Source organism: Mobula hypostoma, chromosome 4 (assembly GCF_963921235.1).
Source record: "Mobula hypostoma chromosome 4, sMobHyp1.1, whole genome shotgun sequence".
NCBI lineage: Eukaryota > Metazoa > Chordata > Chondrichthyes > Myliobatiformes > Myliobatidae > Mobula > Mobula hypostoma.
In genome coordinates this window covers 199,075,233-199,100,422 of record NC_086100.1, presented here as the reverse complement: position 1 = coordinate 199,100,422, position 25,190 = coordinate 199,075,233, and the positions used below count along the sequence as shown (strand labels likewise).

Below are 25,190 nucleotides of genomic sequence, written 5' to 3'. Positions count from 1 at the left end.
TCCGGTCCATGACAAACCACTATTCTGCCTAGTCCCATCCACCTGTATCTAGACCGGGGTGGCCAACCTTTTACATTCCGTGCCTCAATTTTCTCACGCATGAGTTCAGATGCGATTTTTTCACGCACAAGTTCTATATTAACATATTTTTTACAAGAATTGAATGGGGGTACAAGAGTTGTATGGCACATCTGAACTCGTGAGTGAAAAAACTTACGCATGGAACGTAAAAGATTGGTCACCCCTGATCTAGACCATAGCCCTCCATACCTCTCCCATCCATGTACCTTTTCAAATTTCCAGTAAACGTTGCAATCAAACCCATATTCACCACTTCCGCTGGCAGATCGTTCCACACTCACCACCCTGAGTGAAGAAGCTCCTCCAGGTTCCCCTTAAATACTTCACTTTTCACCCTTAACCCATGACTTTCAGTTCTAGTCTCATCCAAACTCAGTGGAAAAAGCCTGCTTGCATTTACCTACTATCCATACTCCTCAGAGTGTCTATACTTTAAAAGGACGGCTCTCCTGCTTGCAGTAAGACGATCATCAGCAACTTCTATGATCAAATCCAGTTCATTGTCAACTTCACGAGGGCAATGAGGTTAAGGTATCATGAAAACCCTGCTTGTTGTCTGCCACTAGTCAGATCCCAAGGGAGCCAGACCAGAAAATTTCAATGTGAAATAATCAGATTCCGCGTTTTGACAGAGCACAAGGATTTTAAACATATCTTACCTCAGAGGGGCAAATTCCAGTGGAGAGCGATGGAAGGATTCAGACATATCACCTTCCACGGAACAGGTGGTAACAAGTGCTAAGGTGGGGGACAGATCACTTTTCTGCAGCTCTGATGGAAGAGACATGTCTGGTCAGCACTTACACCGTGTACAATGTTCCAAATACAAGCAATCAGGAACACACTGCCATGTTTAAAAGGCAGTTAGAGAGACAGTTAAATAGGCAATGCATAGAAATCGAGATTATTGTTCCCGTATGCTCAGGTGCAATGAAAAACTTACTTCCAGTAGAAGGACTAAAGAGAATAAGACTGAAAAAAGAAACAGCAAAATGCAATTAAATTTGTCAGTAACTAAGATAAAATATGATCTCGTTGTTACAGTATCACACCACAACAGCAAAGCACGATCACTTTACACCACCAATGATCACTGATAAGGAACACACACAAAATGCTGGAAGAACTCAGCAGTCAATGCAGCATCTATGGAAAAGAGTACAGTCGACGTTCCGGGCCAAGACCCTTCGGCAGGACTTGAAACATCGACTATACTCTTTTCCATTAATGCTGTGTGGCCTGCTGAGTTCCTCCAGCATTTTGTGTGTGTTGTTTGGATTTCCAGCATCTGCAGATTTTCTCTTGTTTGTGATTGGATCACTGATAGGGATTCAGTTCACGCCACTGTCCTAAGGAGCTTGTACTTTCTCACTGTGACTGTATGGGATTCCTTCCACAATCCAAAGGTGGTAAGAGTTAGTAAGTGGTGGGCATGGTAACACTTGTGGATTGCTCCCCCACCTGTATCTCAGCACGGGGGAGAATAATAAACCAATTACCAATCCGTATGCCTCCTAAATGTTGTAATTGTATTTACTACTATCACTTGTTCCATACATCATCCTCCGTGTGCAAAACCACAGGTCCCGTTGAAACCTTTCCCCTCTCACCTCACAATACAGCATTGTGTACAGACTGGTCATGACAGTACAGAAAAGACGAGGGTGGTGAGGACTTCTGCAAGGGTGGTGTCCGAGCTGGAGATCTATTGCTTTAAGGGCAGAGTGAGCCTTGGTGTTTTCTACAGTACTGTGTAGGCTGAGGAGAGAATATGAACTGACAAGAACAATTACCTGCAACAGAAAGATTTGTATAAAGGAGATGCAGATTCAGGGTAATTTTACAGTCTGCTCAATGTTTCAACGCACATGAGCACATGAACGGTGGTCCGGACTGAAGAGACTGAGGAACTGTTAATCACTTGATGGGGTAAGGCAGGCTACAGCACCTGACAGCTCCTTAATGTGTTCAGGACGGCACTGAAACCATTTCGCAACCTGGACCATCCTCCAAACTAGTGACATCTGAGTCAGCTCTGCTTATGAACAAGTGGCCAAACAGCAAGAAAGGGATATCACAGGGAGAGGAAGAAGAATGTGATGAACAAGAGGGAATGAAAAGATACAGGAGTACAAAGGAAAGGTAACAAATTTGAGTAATGTTGTAGGTCTGTAAAGCTCCAGTAAGACCACACTTGCAGTACTGTGTTAGGTTATGGTCACCTCGTTATAGGAAGGATGTGGAAGCTTTAGAGAGGGAGCAGAAGTGATTTAGCAGGATGCTACCTGGATTAGAGAGCATGACTTAAGGCTGATTTATACTTGTGCGTCAAAAGTATGCTGTAGGTACGGCATAGCCACGAACCCTACACTGTACTCTACGCAAACCCTACGCCGTAGCCTAACACGCACCTCTCCCAAAATGTATCTACGCACGCGGCAACACAGACCAAAACAACTGTGATTGGTCCGCTTGGTAGCATTGCATTTCCTCCTACACTGCAATAGCTTCCCATTGGGCGACTGAAGGGCAGGGAAGGAACTCTGGCTGCAATGCTTTCCATAAAGCTTTACAGACCTCCGAAATTATGGAGGACACATTTCACTTTTACGAAAGACCTACATTAGTACCTGTTTTCGTTAACCAAAAGAGGATTTTCACTTTTACGAAAAAAGACGCTGGCTTTAAACTTGTTTACCCCAAGAAAGACTACCATGACCATGAAGCTTTGCGCGGGCAGGTGTGTGTACATGCGTGACATGCCGATTTTTTTTGACAAATCGATTTTGGCTCAAAATTCTCGATTCCGTCAAGGGATACTACACCGTACATACAGAAAATTCACCCTCCTTCAGTTTCAGTCGCCATTGTTTGAAGTTTGAGTTTCTTCATGTTGAGTTTCAACACAAAGAAACTCAACACAGTGGCATAGAAACCCCACCACCAACTGGCGTTTTGGCAGTGAATTGCAGAGCAACGCAGATACACCAACGCACAAGTATAAATGCTCACAATGGCGTAGCCCACTTGCCTAGGCTACGGCGTAAGCTAGTACGCACAAGTATAACTCAGCCTTTATGAGGATAGGTTGAGAGAGCTAGGACTTTCCTCTTTGGAGTGAAGGAGGATGAGAGGCAACTTCATAGAGGTAGATGATAAGTGGCATAGACAGAGTGGAGAGCCAGAGACCTTTTCCCCCTCAAGATGGAAATGGCTAACATAGGTGAACATACTGGCGATTGGAAGAAAATATAGGGGAAATGTCAGAGGTAGGTTTATTTTTTTTTAAAAACAGAGTGGTGGGTACATGGGTCCCATTTAAAAAAAACTTCAAAACATGACTAAAATCAAAGGATGGGTCAATACACACAACGAAGCACCTACCAAACGTTTGCAGGGTTTGGAACGGTCCAAGTTCGCTGTACGGACTCCCCAGTTCTTCGGTAATGGTGATTGTTCCTTCCTCCATAGTAGGGAACTCCTCAAGGGTCTGTGTTCGGTCTGTGCCTCCCAAAAGCAGAGGGGATGCTGAGGCTGAAGCCACTCCCCCGGTACCAGCTTCTGACTGAAGCTGGGGCCATAACTCACAACCCTACATTGAAAAAGCAAATGAGTGACAGCAACTGTATTTCATTAGGAACTTGTGGAGACTTGTTACGTCACCAATCACTCCTGTAAATTTCTACAAATGTATCATAGAGAACATACTAACTGGTTGCATCACCGTCTGGTATGCAGGGGCCACTGAATAGGATCAGAAAAAGCTGCAGGAAGTTGTAAACTCAGTCAGCTCCATCATGGGCACTGTCCTCCACAGCACCTTCAAAAGGTGATGACTCAGAAAGACAGCATTCGTTCTCAATGGCCTCCAACACACAGGACATGCCCTTTTCTCAATGCCACCACCAAGGAGGTGTTACAGGAGCCTGAAGACACACACTCAATATTTTAGGAACAGCTTCTTCACCACCACCATCAGATTTCTGAATTGTCTATGAACCCGTGAACCTCACTACTTTTTTTCTTTTATTGCTCTCTTTTTGCACTACTTATTTTTTATATAAAATATATTTCTCATTGTAATGCATAATGTTTTTATTATTTTATTGTGCTGCTGCCACAAAACAATGGATTTCAGGGCATATACCAGTTATATCAAATCTGGTTCTGAGTCTGATTCACCTACAGCACAGATACAAGCCCAGACACACAAGAGACTGCAGCTGCAGAATCTGCAGCAACACTCAGAGTTCTGGGGGAACTCAGCAGGTCCTGGATGGCTGCGAATGTTCTTCTCTTGTTCAAGAAAGGGAGTAGAGCTAACCCAGGAAGTTATAGACCAGTGAGTCTTACTTCAGTAGTGGGCAGATTGTTGAAAAAGATCCTGAGAGGCAGGATTTACGACCATTGAAGTGCCCAACCCAAAACGGTGCCCAAAGTGCCCAAAACAGAGAGGACCTCCCAGTAGCCACCCACTTCAACTCTGCTTCCCACTCCCATTCAGATATGTCCATACATGGCCTCCTCTACTGCCATGATGAGGCTAAACTCAGGTTAGAGGAGCAACACCTCATATACCGTCTAGGTAGTCTCCAGCCCCTTGGTATGAACATAGAATTCTCCAACTTCCGGTAATTCCCTCCCCCTATCCCTATTTCACTCTGCCCTCTTCCCCAGCTGCCTATCACCTCCCTCATGGTTCCGCCTCCTTCTACTACCCATTGTGTTTTCCCCTATTCCTTCTTCACCTTTCCTGCCTATCCCCTCCCTGCCTCCCCTCCCCCACCCCTTTATCTTTCCCCTTACTGGTTTTTCACCTGGAACTGACCGGCCTTCTCCTTCCCACCCTCCCCCCACCTTCTTTATAGGGCCTCTGCCCCTTCCTGCTACAGTCCTGACAAAGGGTTCCGGCCCGAAACATCGACCGATCTTTTCCACGGATGCTGCCCGACCTGCTGAGTTCCTCCAGCGTGTTGTGAGTGTTGCTTTGACCCCAGCATCTGCAGATTATTTTGTGTTTACAAAGTGCAACACTTCACACTCATCTGCATTAAATTCCATCTGCCAGTTTTTAGCCCATTTTTCCAGCTGGTCCAGATCCTGCTGCAAATTCTGGTAGTCTTTTTCGCTGTCCAATACACCCCCAATCTTGATATCATCCACAGATTTGCTGAATCAGTTAACCATATTATCATCCAGATCACAGATATAGATGACAAACAACAATGGACCCAGCAGTGATCCCTGTGGCACTCCAACAGTCACAGGCCTCCACTCAGAGAGGCAACCCACAAAGCCAATGTCTAATCCAATTCACCTCATCTTGAATGTCAAGCAACTGAACTTTTGACTAATGTCCCATGTGGGGCCTCATCAAGTGCCTTGCTAAAGTCCATGCAGACAATATCCACTACCTTGCAAACAACAGGTCTCGGCCTGAAACGTCGACTGCGCCTCTTCCTATAGATGCTGCCTGGCCTGCTGCGTTCACCAGCAACTTTGATGTGTGTTGCTCCACTACCTTGCCTTCATCAGCTTTCCTGGTAACATCCTCGAAAAACAATCAGTAAGGATAGGCAACAATTCTTCCAGCATGAATATTATATCAACACTGGTGCCCCAGAAGGTTGTGTCTACAGCCCCCTACTCTGCTCCCTATACAGTCAGACTGTGTGGCCAAATTCTGCTCTAACTCCAATACCATTTTAGTGGTATCACTGGGTATTTTTAAAGCAGAGGCTGATAGACCTCTTTCGGAGTCGATGCCTCCAGAAGACACGGTACATCATTAAAGACCCCTCACACCCTCTCCATGAACTGTTTGTTCTTCTGCCATCAGGCAAACGTTACAGGAGCCTCAAAACTAAAACCACATGGCTACTAAACAGCTTCCTCCCACAGGCAGTCAGACTGCTAAACAGCTGCTTTGAACACTTTTAACTTGCACTGTACACTTATAACTGATTTTAACTGACATGTGGCTGTTGTGTTTTACTATTTATTGTTATGTTTACTATTTAGTGTTGCGTTTGTTATGTTATAATTGCACTGCCCCTAAGAAACGCTGTCTCATTCTGCCCTGCAGAGCTGATGTATGGTTAGAATGACAATAAAGTTTTTTTTGAATCTTTTGAATCTTTGAATTTTTGAGCAAAGGTTATGGGGAGAAGGCAAGAGAATAGAGTTGAGAGGGAAAATAAATCAGCCATGATCATATAGTGGTGCAGACTCCATTTAGTGACACATATATTAACATATACCAAGAAAGAATCAAATTTAACTTTTTCTTTACACACAGTATGCTGAAGGATCTGTTTTCTATTGTACATCGCCATGACCAAACCATAGCAGCATTCGCTCTGTATTTGGCCCATCAATGGAACGACCCTCTCCAACACTGAGGGCATCTTCAAGAGGCTATGCCTTCAGGAGTTTGCATCCATCATCAAGGTCCCTCAGCATCTGGGACATGATTTATTCTTGTTGCTGCCATCAGGGATGAGGTAAAGGAGCCTGAAGACCCATATTCAACAATTCAGAAACAGCTTCTTCCCCTCCACCATCAGATTTTTCACTCAGTGGAAGAACAGGCTAGACCAGCACAATGGCCCACGCACCGTCATTCAGCAGCACATGCCATTCAGGGACATTTTCCTTGTGTCACACTGTGTTTCCTGCTATCAAAACCATATGTGCTATGTGCTGTGAGCTATTGGTAATGAGTTTGCACTTTGGCTCCAGCGGAATGCTGATTCGCTTAGCTATAGTCATGTATGGTTGAATGATAAACTTAAACTTGATAAACTGTACTATTTTAGAGTTTCTGAACCTAATTGCTGTGACAAAACAATACATTTCATGTCACAGTAAGTCAGTGAAACTATTTATTTTATTTCTTTTTACATCTGCTTTTCATCTTGAATGTGCTTCTGGAACTGTTAGAGCCTGCAATTTACAGCTTGGAGATTGATTGAGAGACCCAGGCCTTTGCTGTCTCCAAGAAGATTCCGGGAAGCAGCAAATGCGAGTTTCGAAGCAAAGAAACCTTCTGTTCACTGATCCAGATAATGAGCCCGTGCGGCCAATCGCCACTTTGCTGCCTTGAATGCTGTGCCCAGAGGGTGGACATCTGCATGTCTCTTTTTCGTTGATGTTGGAGGATATTACCAATGTTCCGCATCTATGGCTTTGATCAGTGGGCTTTTTTCAGTCTTACGGTTTTATATTTTGAGTGTTTTGTCTGTTCTTTCTCGTTTTTTCTATGCAAAGACAGGGAAATTTGGGGGCCGATGTTCTTGTTGCATTTCATGCCAGGAAAGGTGAGCCTGGTGTGGCTGATGATCATTTGCTGTTCTTTTTTTTGTGCGGGGGAGGGAGTGGGTTAGCTATTTCTCTCTGAGCTTACTTCCATGGGTTTTTTTCTGTTTCATGGCTATCTGGAGAAGAAGAATCCCAGAACTGTATACTGCATACATACTTTGCTAATAAATCTGATTCTAATGTTGACTGCATTTAGCACTGATTCACTTATCTAAAATGACCAAGCTACCTGCTTAGCTCGCTGAACAATCACCTCTCCCAGTGAGAACCCACTCACGCTGGACAAGTGGGTCCCACTTCCAAGGCTGCTGGCTTGGCTCAACCTCTCCTCCATGTTACAAGTTATCGGTGGTGTTGTTGCTATCACCTGGAAGACAGCACATTACAACTCCTTTAACAACACGGCCTGTGCAGAGCAAGGAACGGGAGGAAGGGAGGGGAGGTCCTGGAGGAAAGGAGAGAACAAGAGAATACAAATGCCCAGCTTAATAAAATAACTATTTTTCACTTTAACTTGTAATTGTCAATGGGTAAGGGGGGGGGTGGGAGGGGGGGGGAAAGAAAAACTAGTGATTGAAAAGATCAAGAGGAATAAATTGTGTCAAACTTTTTTAAAACACTGGTTCGGCTCCAAATGGAATTCACGAAGGTGACATCCATCACTAAAGACCCTCACCATCCAGGACATGTCCTCGTCACATCACTACCATCAAGGAGGCAGTACAGGAGCCTGAAAACATGCATTCAATATTTTAAGAATAGCTCTTCCCCTCCACTATGGTCCATCAACACAACTTCTTTATTCACTTATTCCACTATTTATTAATCTTTGTAACTTGCACTGTCATTTGTATGTATTGCACTGTGTTGCTGCAGCAAAACAACAGATTTCAGTGATAATAAACTTGATTCTGGATCAAAGTTGGGACTAATTCAGAATGCTACACTTCAACAAGATGTCAAAGCCTTGGAGGTGGTGGTGGGGGGGCAGCTACCAGACTTCATTTAAAAGGGAGAATCTAGAATCATCGCAATTGACTGTTATAGGGAGAGGTTGACCACACTAGATCTTTATTCCCTGGAGAGTATCTTATTTTAGTTTTTTTTTTCATTTATTGGGATGTAGAGCAACCCCCCCTCCTTAACTTTAGTCTGATCACAGAACAACGTACAATGACCAAATAAACCTATCACCAGTATATCTTTGGACTGTGGGAGGAAACCCATACAGTCACAGGTAGAAATGTACAAAATCCTTACAGACAGCAGCAGGAATTGAACCCGGGTCACTGGTACTATAAAGTGTTGTGCTAACCAGGACACTGCTGTACCAACCCATAAGGGATATAGATAAGGTGGACATTCATAAGGTTGCTACAGCCAGGGTGGTAATGGGGAGAAGTTCCCCCTACCTATTAAATGATCACAATGGCGTGCACCTCAAATGGCCTCTGACAACCAAGTCCAGCTCCTGGCCTTCATATGTGGCTTAGCTACTAAACCAGGTGTAACCATTTCTACTGAGAGGAGAAGGGGCAAAGGCAGTCACTGAGCCTTAAAACCAGTTGCCTAGGGCAAATGGGGCTCGTCAGCCATAGTTGCCAGCTCATCTAGGAGAAGGAAAACTCTGATTTCAAACCTCCGCTGCCTTAGGGCTGTACCCACTCATGGGGAAGGCTTTGGGAGTAAACCCCGAAGGAAAAATCCAGAGCTGGAGTCCCCAGGACAGTTCTACGTTGTTGACTGGCAACTCCTGTGACCGCTGCTAGTACCAAACTGTATTGGTCTCTGCTGCTCCTTTGGGTTCATCAGATGCATGGAGAGGGGGAGCTGACTCTCCATATCGTACTGCCCAGCCTTGCGCATCTAGACAGCTCGGACACAATATCCATGGTCAACTCTGATTGACGGAGGCCCTCACTCAACATGATACAAGACCACAAGATATGGGAGCAGAATTAGGCCATTTGGCCTAACACATCTGCTCCGCCATTCCATCATGGTTGATCCATTTTTCCTCTCAGCCCCAATCTCCTGCCATCTCCCCATATAGTCATAGTCATACTTTATTGATCCCGGGGGAAATTGGTTTTCGTTACAGTTGCACCATAATAAATAGTAATAAAACCATAAATAGTTAAATAGTAATATGTAAATTATGCCAGGAAATAAGTCCAGGACCAGCCTATTGGTTCAGGGTGTCTGACCCTCCAAGGGAGGAGTTGTAAAGTTTGATGGCCACGGGCAGGAATGACTTCCTATGACGCTCTGTGCTGCATCTCGGAGGAATGAGTCTCTGGCTGAATGTACTCCTGTGCCCACCCAGTACATTATGTACTGGATGGGAGACATTGTCCACGATGGCATGCAACTTAGACAGCATCCTCTTTTCAGACACCACCGTGAGAGAGGTGGTGTCTTCCCTTCATGCCCTGCCCAATCAAGAATCTATCAACCTCTGCCTTAGATATACATAAAGACTTGGCTTTAACAGCTGCCTGTGGCAACGAATTCCACAGATTCACCATTCTCTGGCTAAAGAAATTCCTCATCATCTCCATTATAAATAACACCCCTCTATTCCAAGGCTGTATCCTCTGCTCCCAAACTCTCCCACCATAAGAAACATCCACTTTATCGAGGCCTTTCAACATTTGATAGGTTCCAATTAGTCACCCCCATTCTTCTGAATTCTAGCGAATATAGGTCCAGAGCCATCAAACACTCTTCAGACAACAAGCTGTTCAATCCTGGAATCATTTTCGTGAACCTCCTTTGAACCCTCTCCAGTTTCAGCACATCCTTTCTAAGATAAGGGGCCAAAACTGCTCACAATGCTCCAAGTGAGGCCTCACAATACTTTATAAAGCCTCAATTATATTCTTGCTTTTATATTCTAGTCTTCTGTAAAATGAATACTAACATTGCATTTGCCTTCCTCACCACAGACTCAAACTGTAAATTAACCTTCAGGGAATCTTGCACAAAGACTCCCAAGTCCTCTTATGCCTCAGATTTTTAAATGTTCTCTCCATTTAGAAAATAGTCTACCTCCTTATTTCTTCTACCAAAGTGCATGACCATACACTTCCCAAAACTGTATTCCATCTGCCACTTCTTTGCCAAATCTCCTAATCTGTCTAAATCCTTCTGTAGCCTCTCTACTTCCTCAAAACTATCTGCCTTCATATCAAGGGCAAACTTTGCAACAAAGCCATCATCTTTTTCCCCAGGATTGGGAAGTCCAAAACGAGTGAGCACCAGTACAAGTTCAGAGATTTAAAAGAGACGTTTTAGACAGAGGGTGTTGTACCATTTGAGAGGAATTTGGATAGGTACACAGAGAGGAGGAGCTTGCAGGATTATAGGCCGAACTCAAGCAACTGAAACTAGCAAAGGGGATGGTTCAGTCGGCACCAAAGGGCCAGTTTCTGTGCTGTATTATCTTACATAAGGTGAGACAAAATCATGGTTTGTAGAAAAAGAGAAGCCACTTCCAGTGACAGGATGGTCAGGAAAAGTGGGAGGGTCACCAGTTTTGGCTCTTGATCATTCTGTTTTAATTACACCATTGACACAGTCCTATCTTCATCCCAAGATCCAGAATTTCATCTCCTCTTCTGCCTTTGAGACCCTCGTGAAAGCCAATTTACTAACGTCTCCTTGATTTACCCAGAATGTAGAAAATTGAAGAGGCAGTTAATTAGTGTGTATACACAAGAGATTCTGCTGATGCTAGAGTTTAAGAGCAACACACACAAAATGCTGGATGAACTCAACAGGTCAAGCAGCATTAATGGAAATTAATAAACAGTCAACATTTCAGCCTGAGACCCTTCTTCAGGACTGGAAAGGGAGGGGGAAGATGCTAGAATAAGGTAGGGGGGATGGGACGGAGGACAAGCTAAAAGGTAATAGGTAAAACCAGGTGGGTAAGGGAGGGTGGGGTGAAGTAAAAAGCCTTATGAGTACTTTAGAAAATGGGTTACACAGGGAAGTATGGGCAGGAATGGCATTCATGGAAATGTTCCAGAAATAGCAGAGAGTTGATGGGCTGAATAACCTTCTATATCATAGGAAAATTAAAGTATATACCTTGTTGTCAAATTTTGTTAGATGGTCTTGCAGCACTTTACCATGCTAAATGCTCTACATGTAATCTGCCAGGCCACACTCTCTAAATGGACCTTTAACCCTTAACATCATTTACAAGGATGTTCTGGGACTTGAGAACATGAGGGAGAAGGAAAGATTGAAAAGATTAGGACTTCTTCCTCTGGAGTGTAGGAGAATAAGGGAAGATTTGAGAGAAGTATACAAAACTATGAGGGATATAGAAATGGTAAATGCAAGCAGGCTGTTTACACTGAGGCTGGGTGAGACTACTTACTACTAGAGGTCATGGGTTAAGGTGAAAGGTGAAATGATTAAGGGGAACCTGAGAGGAAGCTTCTTCACTCAGAGGTGAGAGCGTGGAACGAGTTACCAGCAGAAGTGGGGAATGTGGATTTGATTTCAACATTTAAGAGAAGTTTGGATAAGTACATTGATGGCAGGGAGAAGGAGGGCTATTGTCTGGGTGTAGGTCAATGGGATTAGGCAGGTTAATAGTTCAGCATGGAAAAGATGGCTGAAGGGCCTGTTTCTGTGCTGTATTCTATGACTATCACAGCTCACATGAAAATTTAGCTTATGCAAAAAGTTACAGGCTGTTGTAAAAATAAATAAAAGTTGAGGCCACAGAGCCCTGCTCCACCAGTCACCCTTGCTACACACTTCAGTACCCTGTCCTCCTTATACACATCTATCTCCTTCCAATATTTAATGACTTGTCCTTTACCCTTCCTATCTGTCATTCATCTCCCTCACTCTGTACTGGCTCCCTACTCACACCCCTCCTCACCCCAGCTCCAACACACTACATCACTCCAATCCTCCCACTCCCTCTGTAAAAACCTCCATCTTCCTGCCCTCAAGCACTCACCCCATCGTTCTCTCCTCATTGCCCCCCCCTTCCACCTTCCTCAGATCATCACATTTCCTACTTCCCTGATTCCACACCTTCAGTCACCCTCCATCCCTCCTTCCACACATCACTGGCCTCGGCCCCCCCTCCAATCCGTAACCCTGCCCTCAGTCACCCTGCTGTTCACCACTCTCTCTGCCTCATCAGTCACCAACACACCTCCCTTCCTTCATCAGTATGTCACCGAACCACCTCCCTCCATCAGTCACTGACCCACCTCCCACCCTCCATTAGTAATTCATCAACCCACCTCACTCCCTTTGTCAGTCACCCTCCTCCCCTCGCCCGTCAGTATCCAACCCACCTCAATCCCTTTGCCAGTCATCAATCACCCTCCTCCCCTCCCTCCGCCAGTCACCCACCCTCCCTCCTCCCCTCCCTCCGCCAGTCAGTCACCCACCCTCCTCCCCTCCCTCCGCCAGTCACCCACCCTCCCTCCTCCCCTCCCTCCGCCAGTCAGTCACCCACCCTCCCTCCGCCAGTCAGTCACCCACCCTCCCTCCTCCGCTCCCTCCGCCAGTCAGTCACCCACCCTCCCTCCTCCGCTCCCTCCGCCAGTCAGTCACCCATCCTCCTCCCCTCCTTCCCTCCCTCCTCCCGTCAGTCACCCACCCTCCCTCCTCCCCTCCCTCCGCCAGTCACCCACCCTCCCTCCTCCCCTCCCTCCGCCAGTCACCCACCCTCCCTCCTCCCCTCCCTCCGCCAGTCACTCACCCTCCCTCCTCCCTCCCTCCGCCAGTCACCCATCCAACATCCTCCGCTCCCTCCGCCAGTCAGTCACCCACCCTACCTCCTCCGCTCCCTCCGCCAGTCAGTCACTCACCCAACCTCCTCCGCTCCCTCCGCCAGTCAGTCACCCACCCAACCTCCTCCCCTCCCTCCGCCAGTCAGTCACCCACCCAACCTCCTCCCCTCCCTCCGCCAGTCAGTCACCCACCCTCCTCCCCTCCCTCCGCCAGTCACCCACCCTCTTCCCCTCCCTCCCTCCGCCAGTCACCCACCCTCTTCCCCTCCCTCCCTCCGCCAGTCACCCACCCTCCTCCCCTCCCTCCGCCAGTCACCCACCCTTCCTACCCCATCAGTCACCCACCCTCCCTACCCCATCAGTCACCCATCCTCTTCCTTCATTTACCCACCCTCCTCAGTCATCCTCTCGCCCCCCCCCCACATTCCCTCAGTCAGTCAGTCCCTCCCTCCCTTAATCACCCAACCGAGCCCGAAACTGCTCTGACTGCCAGGCCCATCTTCCGCATCAACATACACCTCAATGGGCAGAACGCGATAACCGGATATTCGGTAGCCCACGTTATTTATTGCGATAATTACAAGCTTAACGACCGACAACACGCATTCTGCCACGAACAAAAATAGGTAAGCTCCCTCACCCCGCTCTCTGCCCGATCCATCGCCAAGCAAACCGTACTACGCATGCCCTTTACCGGTCCTAGTTCCTACTACGCATGTCCCTGTCGCGTAGTTCTCCCTACTGCGCAGGTTCCTGCCGTGTGCCGGCCGAAAGTGCGCATTCCCCTGCCGGCAAACATAGAGTCTTGCGCATACTCCCCTGTTAGAGGGCCGGCCGGTCGCTAAGGACGCTCTGCCCGGCCGTTGGCGGGAAGAACGAGCGGGAAGAACTGGGGCATCCGGAGGAGGAGGAGGAGGAGGAGGAAGGAGGAAGGCGTTGTGGGGAGGGCGGTTACACACCAGGGCAGCAGATAGGGAGAGGTCTGCAGGCAAGGGGGAACCTGGGGGCCTAGGGTTCAGAGGGGAATGGTAGTTCAACGGGGGACGGAGGTGTGTTTGCAGACTGGTGGGGGTCAGGGTGGGTTTGTAGGCGAGGGAACGGGGGTTAGTTTGCAGATGGGCTGATGAGGAAAGGGAGCTGCAGGTGGGTGGGTTTGCATCCCGTTGGGATGGGAGAGGGGTGAGTTCAGAGGGTGGGGTGGAGTGGGGCAAGACGCCATCTGAGGAATAACAAAGGCATTTCAATTTAGATTAGTATGAGGTGGCACATTTTGGTCAGTCGAACCAGCACAGAACTTGTACACTAAATGAGTGTTGTGGAACAGAGGGCCTGGGAGTTCGATGAAGGAGCAGTGTCTTGTGAAAAAGCAGTCTAGTATATTGGGCTTCATCAATCAGGGCATGAAGTTTAAGAGTTGGGACATTATTTGCAATTACGCAAGTCATTGGTGAGGCCACATTTGGAGATTTGGGTAAAGTTTGAGTCATCCTTTTATGGGAAATACATTGAGATTTCCCAGGATGCTTCCTAGTCAAGAGGACCTAAGTTATTGGGAGCAGCTGGCTCTCCAGTTTAAGATGGCACTGGTGAAACACAGCAATGCTTTGCTGACAGCAAACAAAACTACTTACTTATGTTTTCTGGACATAGATCACTGCAATCAATAGCCTGCAACGTCCCTTTTGAAGCTGAGCTTTTGAACCACTGCTGTGTCCTGGCACTTTTGCAGTGCAAACTGAAGTCACGAAGGTGTAGGACGGTTACAGTGTGGTCTCTATGGACTAAATCGAGGCTGTGGGGCCCGGGGCCCTGAGCAAGGAACAAGCCAGTGTTTGCACATCGCTGGAGTGGACTTGGAACTAATTCGAAGCAACAGATCTGAGGCGAGGGCAGAGTTGAGGTGGCAGGGCCTAGGCCTGACAGTAAGGAACAAATTGATGTTTGGTATGGAAAACACCAATGCCCTTCAACGGAAAATCCTACATGGCCCAGTCCGTCATGTGTAAAGCCCTCCCCACCATTGAGCACATCTACATGGAGTGCTATTGTAGGAAAGAAGCATCCATCATCAGAATCACTTTATTGCCAATATATGAATCATACCTGAATTGATTGTGCCAAGCATAAAACACGGGACAATACCATAACAGACAACAAAATAGCAACCAACTATTTACAGGACAATAGTTCAAAGAGCCATGAGCAAACAACAATTAGCAGAACGGTCACGTGTGCAAATGTCAATAATTAAACTTAAATAAATGTGAACTTATGAACAGACTAAATAATTATCAACAGAACAAGGAGACCCCCACCACCCAGGACATGTTCTCTTCTTGCTGCTGCCATCAGGAAGAAGGTAAAGGAACCTCAAGGATGACACTACCAGGTTCAGGAACTGTTATTAACTCTCAACTATCGGGCTCTTGAACCAGTGAGTATAACTTCACTCACACCGTCACAACCTATGGACTCACTCGTTCTTGGTATTTATTGTTTATCAGATTAGATTAGATTATGAGGACACACAGTCCTCTTTTATTGTCATTTAGTAATGCATGCATTAAGAAATGATACAATGTTCCTCCAGTATGATATCACAGAAACACAAGACAGACCAAGACTGAAAACCTGACAAAAACCACATAATTATAACATATAGTTACGTTTGTAGAACAGTGCAAAGCAATACTGTAATTTGATAAAGAACAGACCATGGGGACGGTAAAAAAAAGTCTCAAAGTCTCTCAAAAGACCCATCATCTCACGCAGACGGTAGAAGGAAGAAAAACTCTCCCTGCCATGAACCTCCAGCGCCGCAAACTTACCGATGCAGCACCCTGGAAGCACCCGACCACGGCCGACTCCTGAGTCCGTCCGAAAACTTCGAGCCTCCAACAAGCCCTCCGACACCAAGAGCCGAGCACCATCTCTACCGAGCGCTTCGACCCTGGCCCTGGCAACAGGCAATAGGCAAAGCCGAGGATTTGGGGCCTTCCCCTCCAGAGATTCTCAATCGCACAGTAGCAGCGGCAGCGAAGCGGGCATTTCAGAAGTTTCTCCAGATGTTCCTCTGTGCTTCTCACGTCAGTCTCCATCGAATCAGGATTGTGCACGGTACCTACTTAACAAATACAGATATCATTCCAGAGGGGCTGCGCGCGCTGCGTTGCGCCGCCATCTTCTCCTCCCCTCCAGGAGGCGTGCTTATTTATTTATTATTATTCTTTCTTTCGTATTTGCAAAATTTGTTGCCTTTTCACATTGGTTGTCCATCCTGTTGGGTTCAGTCTTTCACTGATTCTATTGTGTTGCTTGGATTTACTGACTCTGCCCACAAGAAAGTTAATTTCAATGTTGTAGATGACATATACGTTCTTTGATAAAATTTTTATTTATTGAGATACAGCATGGAGTTGGCCCTTCCAGCCTTTTGATCTGTGCTGCTCGGCAACCACCCCCCCCCCACCAATTTAACCCTAGCCCAATCACGGAACAAGTTAAAAATGACCAATTAACCTACCAGGTACGTCTCCAGACCGTGAGAGGAAGCTGGAGTACTGTACCCAGGGGGAAACTGATGCAGTCCAAATGGAGGACATACAGAGGCTCCTTACAGAGGGCGCTGGGATTGAACTCCGAACTCCAACACCCCGAGTTGCAATAGTGTCGCACTACCATGGTGCCCACAGCAGAGTAGTGAGCTGAACACCAGTTCGTCCTTTACCTTTGGCCTCAATGCCTTAATCTTCTAAATCTGGCTTGGTGCTCAAATCAGCTAACCATCAGTTCAGCTTTTGGTCCTGGGTCCAAGTACCGCTAGTTCAATCTGGCCCGGTTTCGATCCAGCCCCAAGTCTGCACCAGCAATGGCTGCTGCAGCTATACCCGCATTCTCGAGAGTCCAGTTCACCAAATCCTTCATGGTTCTGAAAAAATATCAGGTCATGCAGATGGTTCAAGAGCACAAATACTGCATTGATGATAAGCTCAACCTGACCTGACTCAGAAATGGAAAACGAGAAAAGCAGGAAGAAGGTCAATACTTTCAAACCAGGTTATTCAGCTGTATCATGAACTCATCTCTCTTTCAACAGATGCTGACTGACCTGCTGAACAATTCCAGCATTTTATCAAGTCAATAATAAAGAGGGTGTGCAGGGTAAGTTTTGTTTTTCATAGAGTAGGGTCTGAGGAAGAGGCTGTCATGGGAGGTGGTGAAAGCAGATACAATGGTGGTATTCAAGACGGTTATAGACAAATACAAAAACAGACATGGAATGCATCACCAGCACCAGCCTTCCCACCATCAAGGGCATATATACAGAAAGTAATGATCTTTCAAGAATCACAAGATTCTGGAATGGTTCCGTAAGACTGGAAAAATGCAAATATCACTCCACTCTTCAAGAAGGGAGAGAGGCAAAAGAAAGGAAACTATAGGCCAGTTGGTCTGACCTCAGTGGTTGGGAAAATGTTGGAGACAATTATTAAGGATGAGGTCTCAGGGTACTTGGAGGCACATGATAGAATAGGCCATAGTCATCATGGTTTCCTCGAGGAAAGATTATGCCTGACAAATCTTTTGGAATTCTTTGAAGAAGTAACAAGCAAGATAGACAAAGGAGAATCGGTTGATGTTGTGTACTTGGATTTTCAGAAGGCCTTTGACAAGGTGCCACACATGAAGATAAAGGGGAAGCCTTTTAGGACCGAGATTAGGAAAAACTTCTTCACACAGAGAGTGGTGAATCTGTGGAATTCTCTGCCACAGGAAACAGTTGAGGCCAGTTCATTGGCTATATTTAAGAGGGAGTTAGATATGGCCCTTGTGGCTAAAGGGATCGGGGGTATGGAGGGAAGGCTGGTACAGGGTTCTGAGTTGAATGATCAGCAATGATCATACTGAATGGCAGTGCAGGCTCAAAGGGCCGAATGGCCTACTCCTGCACCTATTTTCTATGTTTTCTATGAGGCTGCTTAACAAGCTATGAGCCCATGGTATTACAGGAAAGATTCTAGCATGGATAAGGAGTGGCTGATTGGCAGAAGGCAAAAAATGGGAATAAAGGGAGCCTTTTCTGACTGACTGCCGGAGACTAGTGGTGTTCCACAGGGGTCTGTGTTGGGACCAATTCTTTTTACAATATGTGTCAATGATTTGGATGGTGGAATTGTTGGCTTTGCTGCAAAGTTTGCCGACAATATGAAAATAGGGTGGAGAGGCAGGTAGTTTGGAGGAAGTAGAGAGGCTACAGAAGGATTTAGACAGATTAGGAGAATGGGCAAATAAATAGATGGGATACAGTGTCAGGAAGTGTATGGTCATGCACCTTTTGGTGACTATTTTCTAAATGGAAAAAAAAATACAAAAAACTGAGATGCAAAGGGATTTGGGAGTCCTTGTGCAGGATTCCTGGAGGGTCAATTTGCAGGTTGAGTCAGTGGTGGGGAAGGCAAATGAAATGTTAGCATTCAAGAGGACTAGAATATAAAAACAAGTTTGTAATGTTGAAAGTTTATAAAGCAGTGGTAAGACCTCACTTGGTATTGTGAGCAGGTTTGGCCCCCTTATCTTAGAAAGGATGTGCTGAAATTGGAAAGGGTTCAAAGGTTGTAGATGGGTCATATTCTGCATGGAGGTTGGTGACCAGTGGTGTGCCTCAGGATCTGTTCTGTGATCCTTACTCTTCGTGATTTTTATCAATGACCTGGATGAGGAAGTGGAGGATTGGGTTAGTAAATTTGCTGATGACACAAAGGTTGGGTGTGTTGTGGATAGTGTGGAGGGCTGTCAGAGGTTACAGCGGGACATTGATAGGATGCAAAACTGGGCAGAGAAGTGGCAGATGGAGTTCAACCAGATAAATGTGAGGTAGTTCATTTTGGTTGGTCAAATATGATGACAGAATATAGTATTAATGTTAAGACTCTTGGCAGTGTGGAGGTTCAGAGGGATCTTGGGGTCCGAGTCCATAGGACACTCAAAATTGCTGCGCAGGTTGACTCTGTGGTTAAGAAAGCATACAGTGCATAGGCCTTCATCAATCATGGGATTGAATTTAGGAGCCGAGAGGTACTGTTGCAGCTATACGGGACCCTGGTCAGACCCCACTTGGAGTACTGTGCTCAGTTCTGGTCATCTCACTATAGGAAGGATGTGGAGTCCATAGAAAAGGTGCAAAGGGGATTTACAAGGATGTTGCCTGGTTTGGAGAGCATGCCTTATGAGAAAAGGTTGAGTGAACTCGGCCTTTTTTCCTTGGAGCGGCCGAGGACAAGAGGTAACCTGATAGAAGTGTGTAAGATAATGAGAGGCATTGATCATGTGGATAGTCAGAGGCTTTTTCCCAGGGCTGAAATGGCTAGCACAAGTGGGCACAGGTTTAAGGTGCTTGGAAGTAGGTACAGAGGAGATAAGACCATAAGATATAGGAGCAGGAGTAGGCCATTCGGCCCTTTGAGTCTGCTCTGCCATTCAAACATGGGCTGATCCAGTTATCCACACTCCCCTGCTTTCACCCTATACCCTTTGATGCCCTGGCTAATCAAGAACCTATCTATCTCTGTGTTAAATACATCCAATGACTTGGCCTCCACAGCCGCTCATGGCAACAAATTCCACAGATTTACCACCCTCTGACTAAAGTAATTTCTCCTCATCTCCGTTCTAAAGGGACATCCTTCAATCCTGAAGTTGTACCCTCTTGTCCTAGAATCCCCTACCATGGGAAATAACTTTGCCATATCTAATCTGTTCAGGCCTTTTAACAGAATGTTTCTATGAGATTCCACCCCCCCCCCCCCGCCATTCTCCTGAGCTCCAGGGAATACGGCCCAAGAACTGCCAGACGTTCGTCATATGGTAACCCTCTCATTCCTGGAATCATTCTCCCGAATCTTCTCTGAACCCTCTCCAATGTCAGTATATCCTTTCTAAAATAAGGAGCCCAAAACTGCACACAATACTCCAAGTGTGGTCTCACGAGTGCCTTATAGAGCTTCAACATCACATCCGGGCTCTTATATTCTATACTTCTAGAAATGAATGCCAACATTGCATTCACCTTCTTCACAACCAACTCAACCTGCAAGTTAACCTTTAGGGTATCCTGCACAAGGACTCCCAAGTCCCGTTGCATCTCTGCATTTTGAATTCTCTCCCCATCTAACTAATTGTCTGCCCGTTTATTTCTTCCAGCAAAGTGCATGACCGTACACTTTCCAACATTGTATTTCATTTGCCACTTCTTTGCCCATTCTCCTAAATTATCTAGGCCTCTCTGCAGGCTCTCTGTTTCCTCAACACTACCCGCTCCTCCACCTATCTTTGTATCGTCGGCAAATGTCAGGGGAAAGTTTTTTACGCAGAGAGTGGTGAGTGCATGGAATGGACTGCCAGCGATGGTGGTGGAGGCGGATATGATAGGGTCTTTTAAGAGACTTTTGGACAGGTACATGGAGCTCAGAAAAATAGAGGGCTGTGAGTAACCCTAGGTAATTTCTAAGGTAAGGGCATGTTCGGCACAGCTTTGTGGGCCGAGGGGCCTGTATTGTGCTGTAGATTTTCTATGTTCACAAAAATGATTCCAGTATTGAATGGCTTGTCATATGAAAAACTTTTGATGACTGGGCCAGTATTCACTAGAATTCAGAAGAATAAGGGATGACCTCATTGAAACCTATCGAATGGTGAAAGGCCTTGATAGAGTGGATGTGGAGAGGATGTTCCCTATGGTGGGAAAGTCTAAGACCAGAGGACACAGCCTCAGAATAGAGGGGCGTCCTTTTAGAAAGGAGATGAGGAGGAATTTTGTTATCCAGAGAGTGATGAATCTGTGGAACTCTTTGCCACAGGCAGCTGTGGATGCCAAGACTTTATGTATATTTAAGCAGAGAGGTTGATAGATTCTTGATTAGTCAGCGTGGGAAGTGATACAGGGAGAAGGCAAGAGACTGGGACTGAGGTGGATCAGCCATGATGAAATGGTGGAGCAGACTCGATGGGATGAATGGCCTAATTCTGTTCCTCTACCTTGCAGTCTTATGGATTATGGAACGGTGCCGGAAAAAGTGCCAGTAACGTCAGAAAGGATCACCCACCCTGCTCATGGACTGTTTGTCCCACTCTCATTAGGGAGGAGGCTAAGTAGCAGACTCAAAAACAGTTATTTTCCCCAAGCAGTAAGGCTGATCAGCATCTCCACCCACTGACGCACCCCTCCACACCCAACCATCACTACTTTATCATTTCCTATCAGAGTCTCCTTACGTACAGACACTCCAGTGTCAAGTGTCACATTATGGACATACAGTCAATTTGTGTACTGTATAAACTACCTGTTGGTGATTCTCTGATGTAGTAGTTTTGTTAAACTTGTATTCCCTGACCTTGAAGACCTAATGGTCAAATGCCGTCCATTCTATTTACCAAGAGAGTTCTCCTCAATCATATGTCCACAGAGTACATACCACCAGCGACCGACTACAATCCAGCACTCCAGAGACTGCATGACGCCGTCTCTAAACACAAAACAGTCCATCTCGATGCATTTCACAGCATAGTCAGGGACTCCAACCCGGCTTGTTTGAAGAAAAACACTACCCACTTGCAATCAGCACATAACCTGTAGCACCAGCAGTCCCAATGCACTAGATCACTGTTACACCAAGATAAGGAATTCCTGCTCTTCCATGCCCATACCTTGTTTCAGTAAATCTGACCAGCTGGCTGTTCTCCTCCTACCTGCACCCAGGCAGAGGCTACAAACAAGGTTCCAGAGATTAGGACAACAAAGAACTGTTCCCACAACAATGGACTTTCAAGGACTCTTCATCTCATATTTCACATCTCATGCTGGTGATAAATAAACCTGATTCTGATATTCTTGATATTTAATGCCAATTTATTTATTATTAGTATTTCGTTCCTTTTGTATTTGCAGTTTGTTTTCTTTTGCACACTGGTGGATCACCCAAGTTGTTGCAGTCTTCAATTGATTCTATTATGGTTATTATTTGATCATGAATTTATTGAGCATCCCCCTAAGGAAATGAATCTCAGGGTTTCATATGGTGACATATGCGTACTTCGATAATAAATTTACTTTAACTTATGAACTTATACTTACTGTTTTTTAAGATTGGATCCAGAGGAACAATTATTTTGTTCTCCTTTACACCTGTGTACTGGAAATGGCCTTAAGCTTTAAGATCTTCGGCATCCACATCACCAAGGACCTCACATGGTCTGTACACTCCAGCTGTGTGGTTTAAAAGGCACAACAGCGCCTCTTTCACCTCAGACAGTTGAGCAAGTTTGGTATGAGCCCCCAAATCCTAAGAACTTTTTACAGGGGCACAGTTGAGAGCATCCTGACTGGCTGCATCTTTGCCTGGTATGGGAACTGTACTTCCCTCAATCGCAGGACTCTGCAGAGAGTGGTGCAGACAGCCCAGTGCATCTGTAGATGTGAACTTCCCATGATTCAGGACATTTACAAAGACAGGTGTGAGAAAAGGGTCCGAAGGATCATAGGGGACTCGAGTCACCCCAACCACAAACTGTTCCAGCTGCTACCATCCGGGAAATGGTACCGCAGTATAAAAACCAGGACCAACAGGCTCCAGGACAGCTTCTTCCACCAGACCACCAGACTGATGAACTCACCCTGATTTGAGTACATTTCTCTGTCACATTGACTGTTCTACTTATTATAAATTACTATTGCACATTTAGACGGAGACGTAACATAAAGATTTTTACTCATGTATGCGAAAGCTGTAAGAAATACAGTCAATTCAATTCATTAAACAATCTTCAATCCTGAATAGAGGCATATGCATTGTGTGAAGGCAGACGTGATTATTTTAATTTGGTATCGTGGTGGACAGTCAGCATAAACATGATGGGTCTGTTCCTGTGTTCTACTTTTCTGAGTCTGTAGTTAATTTAATGGCTAGAATCAGAAGCACTGGGGTGGCAGGGTGGAGATATGTCCCTACTAAAGGAAGTGTGAGGTGCTCCTTCCCTCCGCTAGCCTAAAGGTCATCTTCAGGCAAGGTGTAGCACCTGCTTAGCCTCTCCGATCAGGGGCACGTGAACCCACAGGATCAGGTGGTGGATGGTCATATGAGCAGCTGGTTTTGCAACCTCTGATACCAGGCAGGTAATCTCTAAAGAGTTTTGATAATGGCTGGGGTCACCTGTCTTCTAAAAACACTGCCCAGGAGAAGGCAATGGCAAACCACTTCTATAGAAAAATTTGCCAAGAGCAATCATGGTCACTGACGTCATACAACATGGCACAAAATAATAATGATGATGGTGGAGTGTCATTGTGAAGTGGATGGAGAATAGGGGGCAGAAAAACTTGAGCAAAGGGAGAAGTGAACACTTCAGCAGCAGATGAGGGGATTGACCTTTCGTGGTCATAATCAGATTTATCATCGTTGACCTGTCATTAAAATTTGTTGATTTGCAGCTGCAGTACTGTGCAAATGCAAAAATTACTACAATTTACAAAAATAAATAATGCTAAATATGAATAATGAGGTAGTAAACATGGACCATTCAGAAATTTGCTGGCGGGGGGATGGCTCTCCCTGAAATGTTGAGTAAGGGCAGCGTGGTAACATAGATTAATGATTAGCTCATCGATTAACAGCACCAATGATCACCAATTGGCGTTCAATTCCCACTGCTGTCTGCAAGTAGTTTGTACTTTTCCCCCATGACCATGTGGGTTTTCTCCAGGTGTTCTGGTTTCCTCCCTCGTTCCAAAGATGTTCCAGTTAGGCTTAGTCAGTAACTGGCATGATATATTGGCACCGGAACTGCCCAGCACAATCCTTGTTGATTTGATTTAATGCAAATAGCTCAATTTGTTGTATGTTTCAATTTACATGTGACAAATAAAGCTAATATTTATCTATTTCTTCAGAATCCTATATCTGAAACTGTAAGGGTAAAAAAAAAACTGTGGTATTGATATACAGGCCTCCAAGTAGTAGCCAAGATGTGGGTTGAGATTGAAAAGGGAAATGGAAAAGGCATGTAATAAGGGTAATGACATAATTGTAATGGGAGACTTCAATATACAAGGCAATTGGGAAAATCAGGTTGGTGTCGGATTGCAAGACAGGGAATTTGTTGAATGTCTACGAGATTGGTTTTTAGAGCAGCCTGTGCTTGAGCCTACTCGGGGAAAGGCCATCTTACATTGGGTGCTGTGTGATAACCTAGATCTTATTAGGCAGCTTAATGTAAAGGTATGCTTAGGAGGCAGTGATCATAATATGATTGAATTCATACTGCAATTTGAGAGGGAGAAGCAGAAGTCACATGTATCAGTATCACAATGGAATAAAGGGAATTAAAGAGGCATGAGAGAGGAACTTGCCCAGGTGGATTGGAGGAGGATACTGGTGAGGATGGCAGCAGAGCAGAGATGGCTGAAGTTTCTGGGAATAGTTTACAAGGTGCAGGATAGATATGTCTCACAGAAGAAGTTGTTCTCAAAAAGCAGGACAGGCAACTGTGTTTGTCAAGGGAAGTTAAGGTCTCACAGAAGCCAAGGAAAGGGCATATAAGGTAGCAAAAGTGAGTGGGAAGTTGGATAATCGAGTTTTTAAAATCCAACAAAAGGCAACTAAAGTTATAAGAAGGGAAAAGATGAAATATGAGGGCAAACTAGCCAATAATATAAAGCAGGATATTAAAAGTTTTTTTCAATTATATAAAGAGTAAAAGGGAGGTGAGAGTTGATATTGGACCACTGGAAAATGATGCTGGTGAAGTAGCAATGGGGAACAAACAAATGGCAGACAAAACTTAATGGGTACTTTGCATCGGTCTTCACTGTAGAAGGCACTAGCAGTGTAGCAGAGGTCCGTGAGTGTCATTGCTATTACAAACGAAAAAGTGTTAGGCAAGCTCAAAGATCTTAAGATGGATAAGTCACCTGGACCAGATGGACTACATCCAGAGTCTTGAGAGAGATGCTGGAGAGCTAATGGA

General features: G+C 45.5%; 1 protein-coding gene and 1 long non-coding RNA gene across 4 annotated transcripts in view; one reads left to right on the top strand and one right to left on the bottom strand.

The window, feature by feature from the left end:
• The window catches only part of alms1 (ALMS1 centrosome and basal body associated protein), a 96,432-nt gene extending 82,559 nt beyond the window's left edge, over nucleotides 1-13,873 (bottom strand). For all 3 annotated transcript variants that reach the window (XR_010017785.1, XM_063047194.1, XM_063047196.1), the window contains exons 1-4: nucleotides 13,813-13,873; nucleotides 7,631-7,768; nucleotides 3,466-3,673; nucleotides 741-852 (exon numbers count right to left, since the gene is read on the bottom strand). Coding sequence is in view for 2 of the 3 variants with exons in the window: in XM_063047194.1 (XP_062903264.1) it covers nucleotides 741-852; nucleotides 3,466-3,673; nucleotides 7,631-7,768; nucleotides 13,813-13,857 (503 nt within the window). In the remaining variant the exon portion in view is untranslated. The remainder of the gene's footprint in view (nucleotides 1-740; nucleotides 853-3,465; nucleotides 3,674-7,630; nucleotides 7,769-13,812) is intronic.
• On the top strand, nucleotides 13,678-21,973 carry LOC134345881 (uncharacterized). Its single transcript, XR_010017788.1, has 3 exons — nucleotides 13,678-13,798; nucleotides 17,269-17,333; nucleotides 21,214-21,973. It is a non-coding gene; the product is annotated as an uncharacterized LOC134345881 (long non-coding RNA).
• Nucleotides 21,974-25,190: the final 3,217 nt, after the last annotated feature.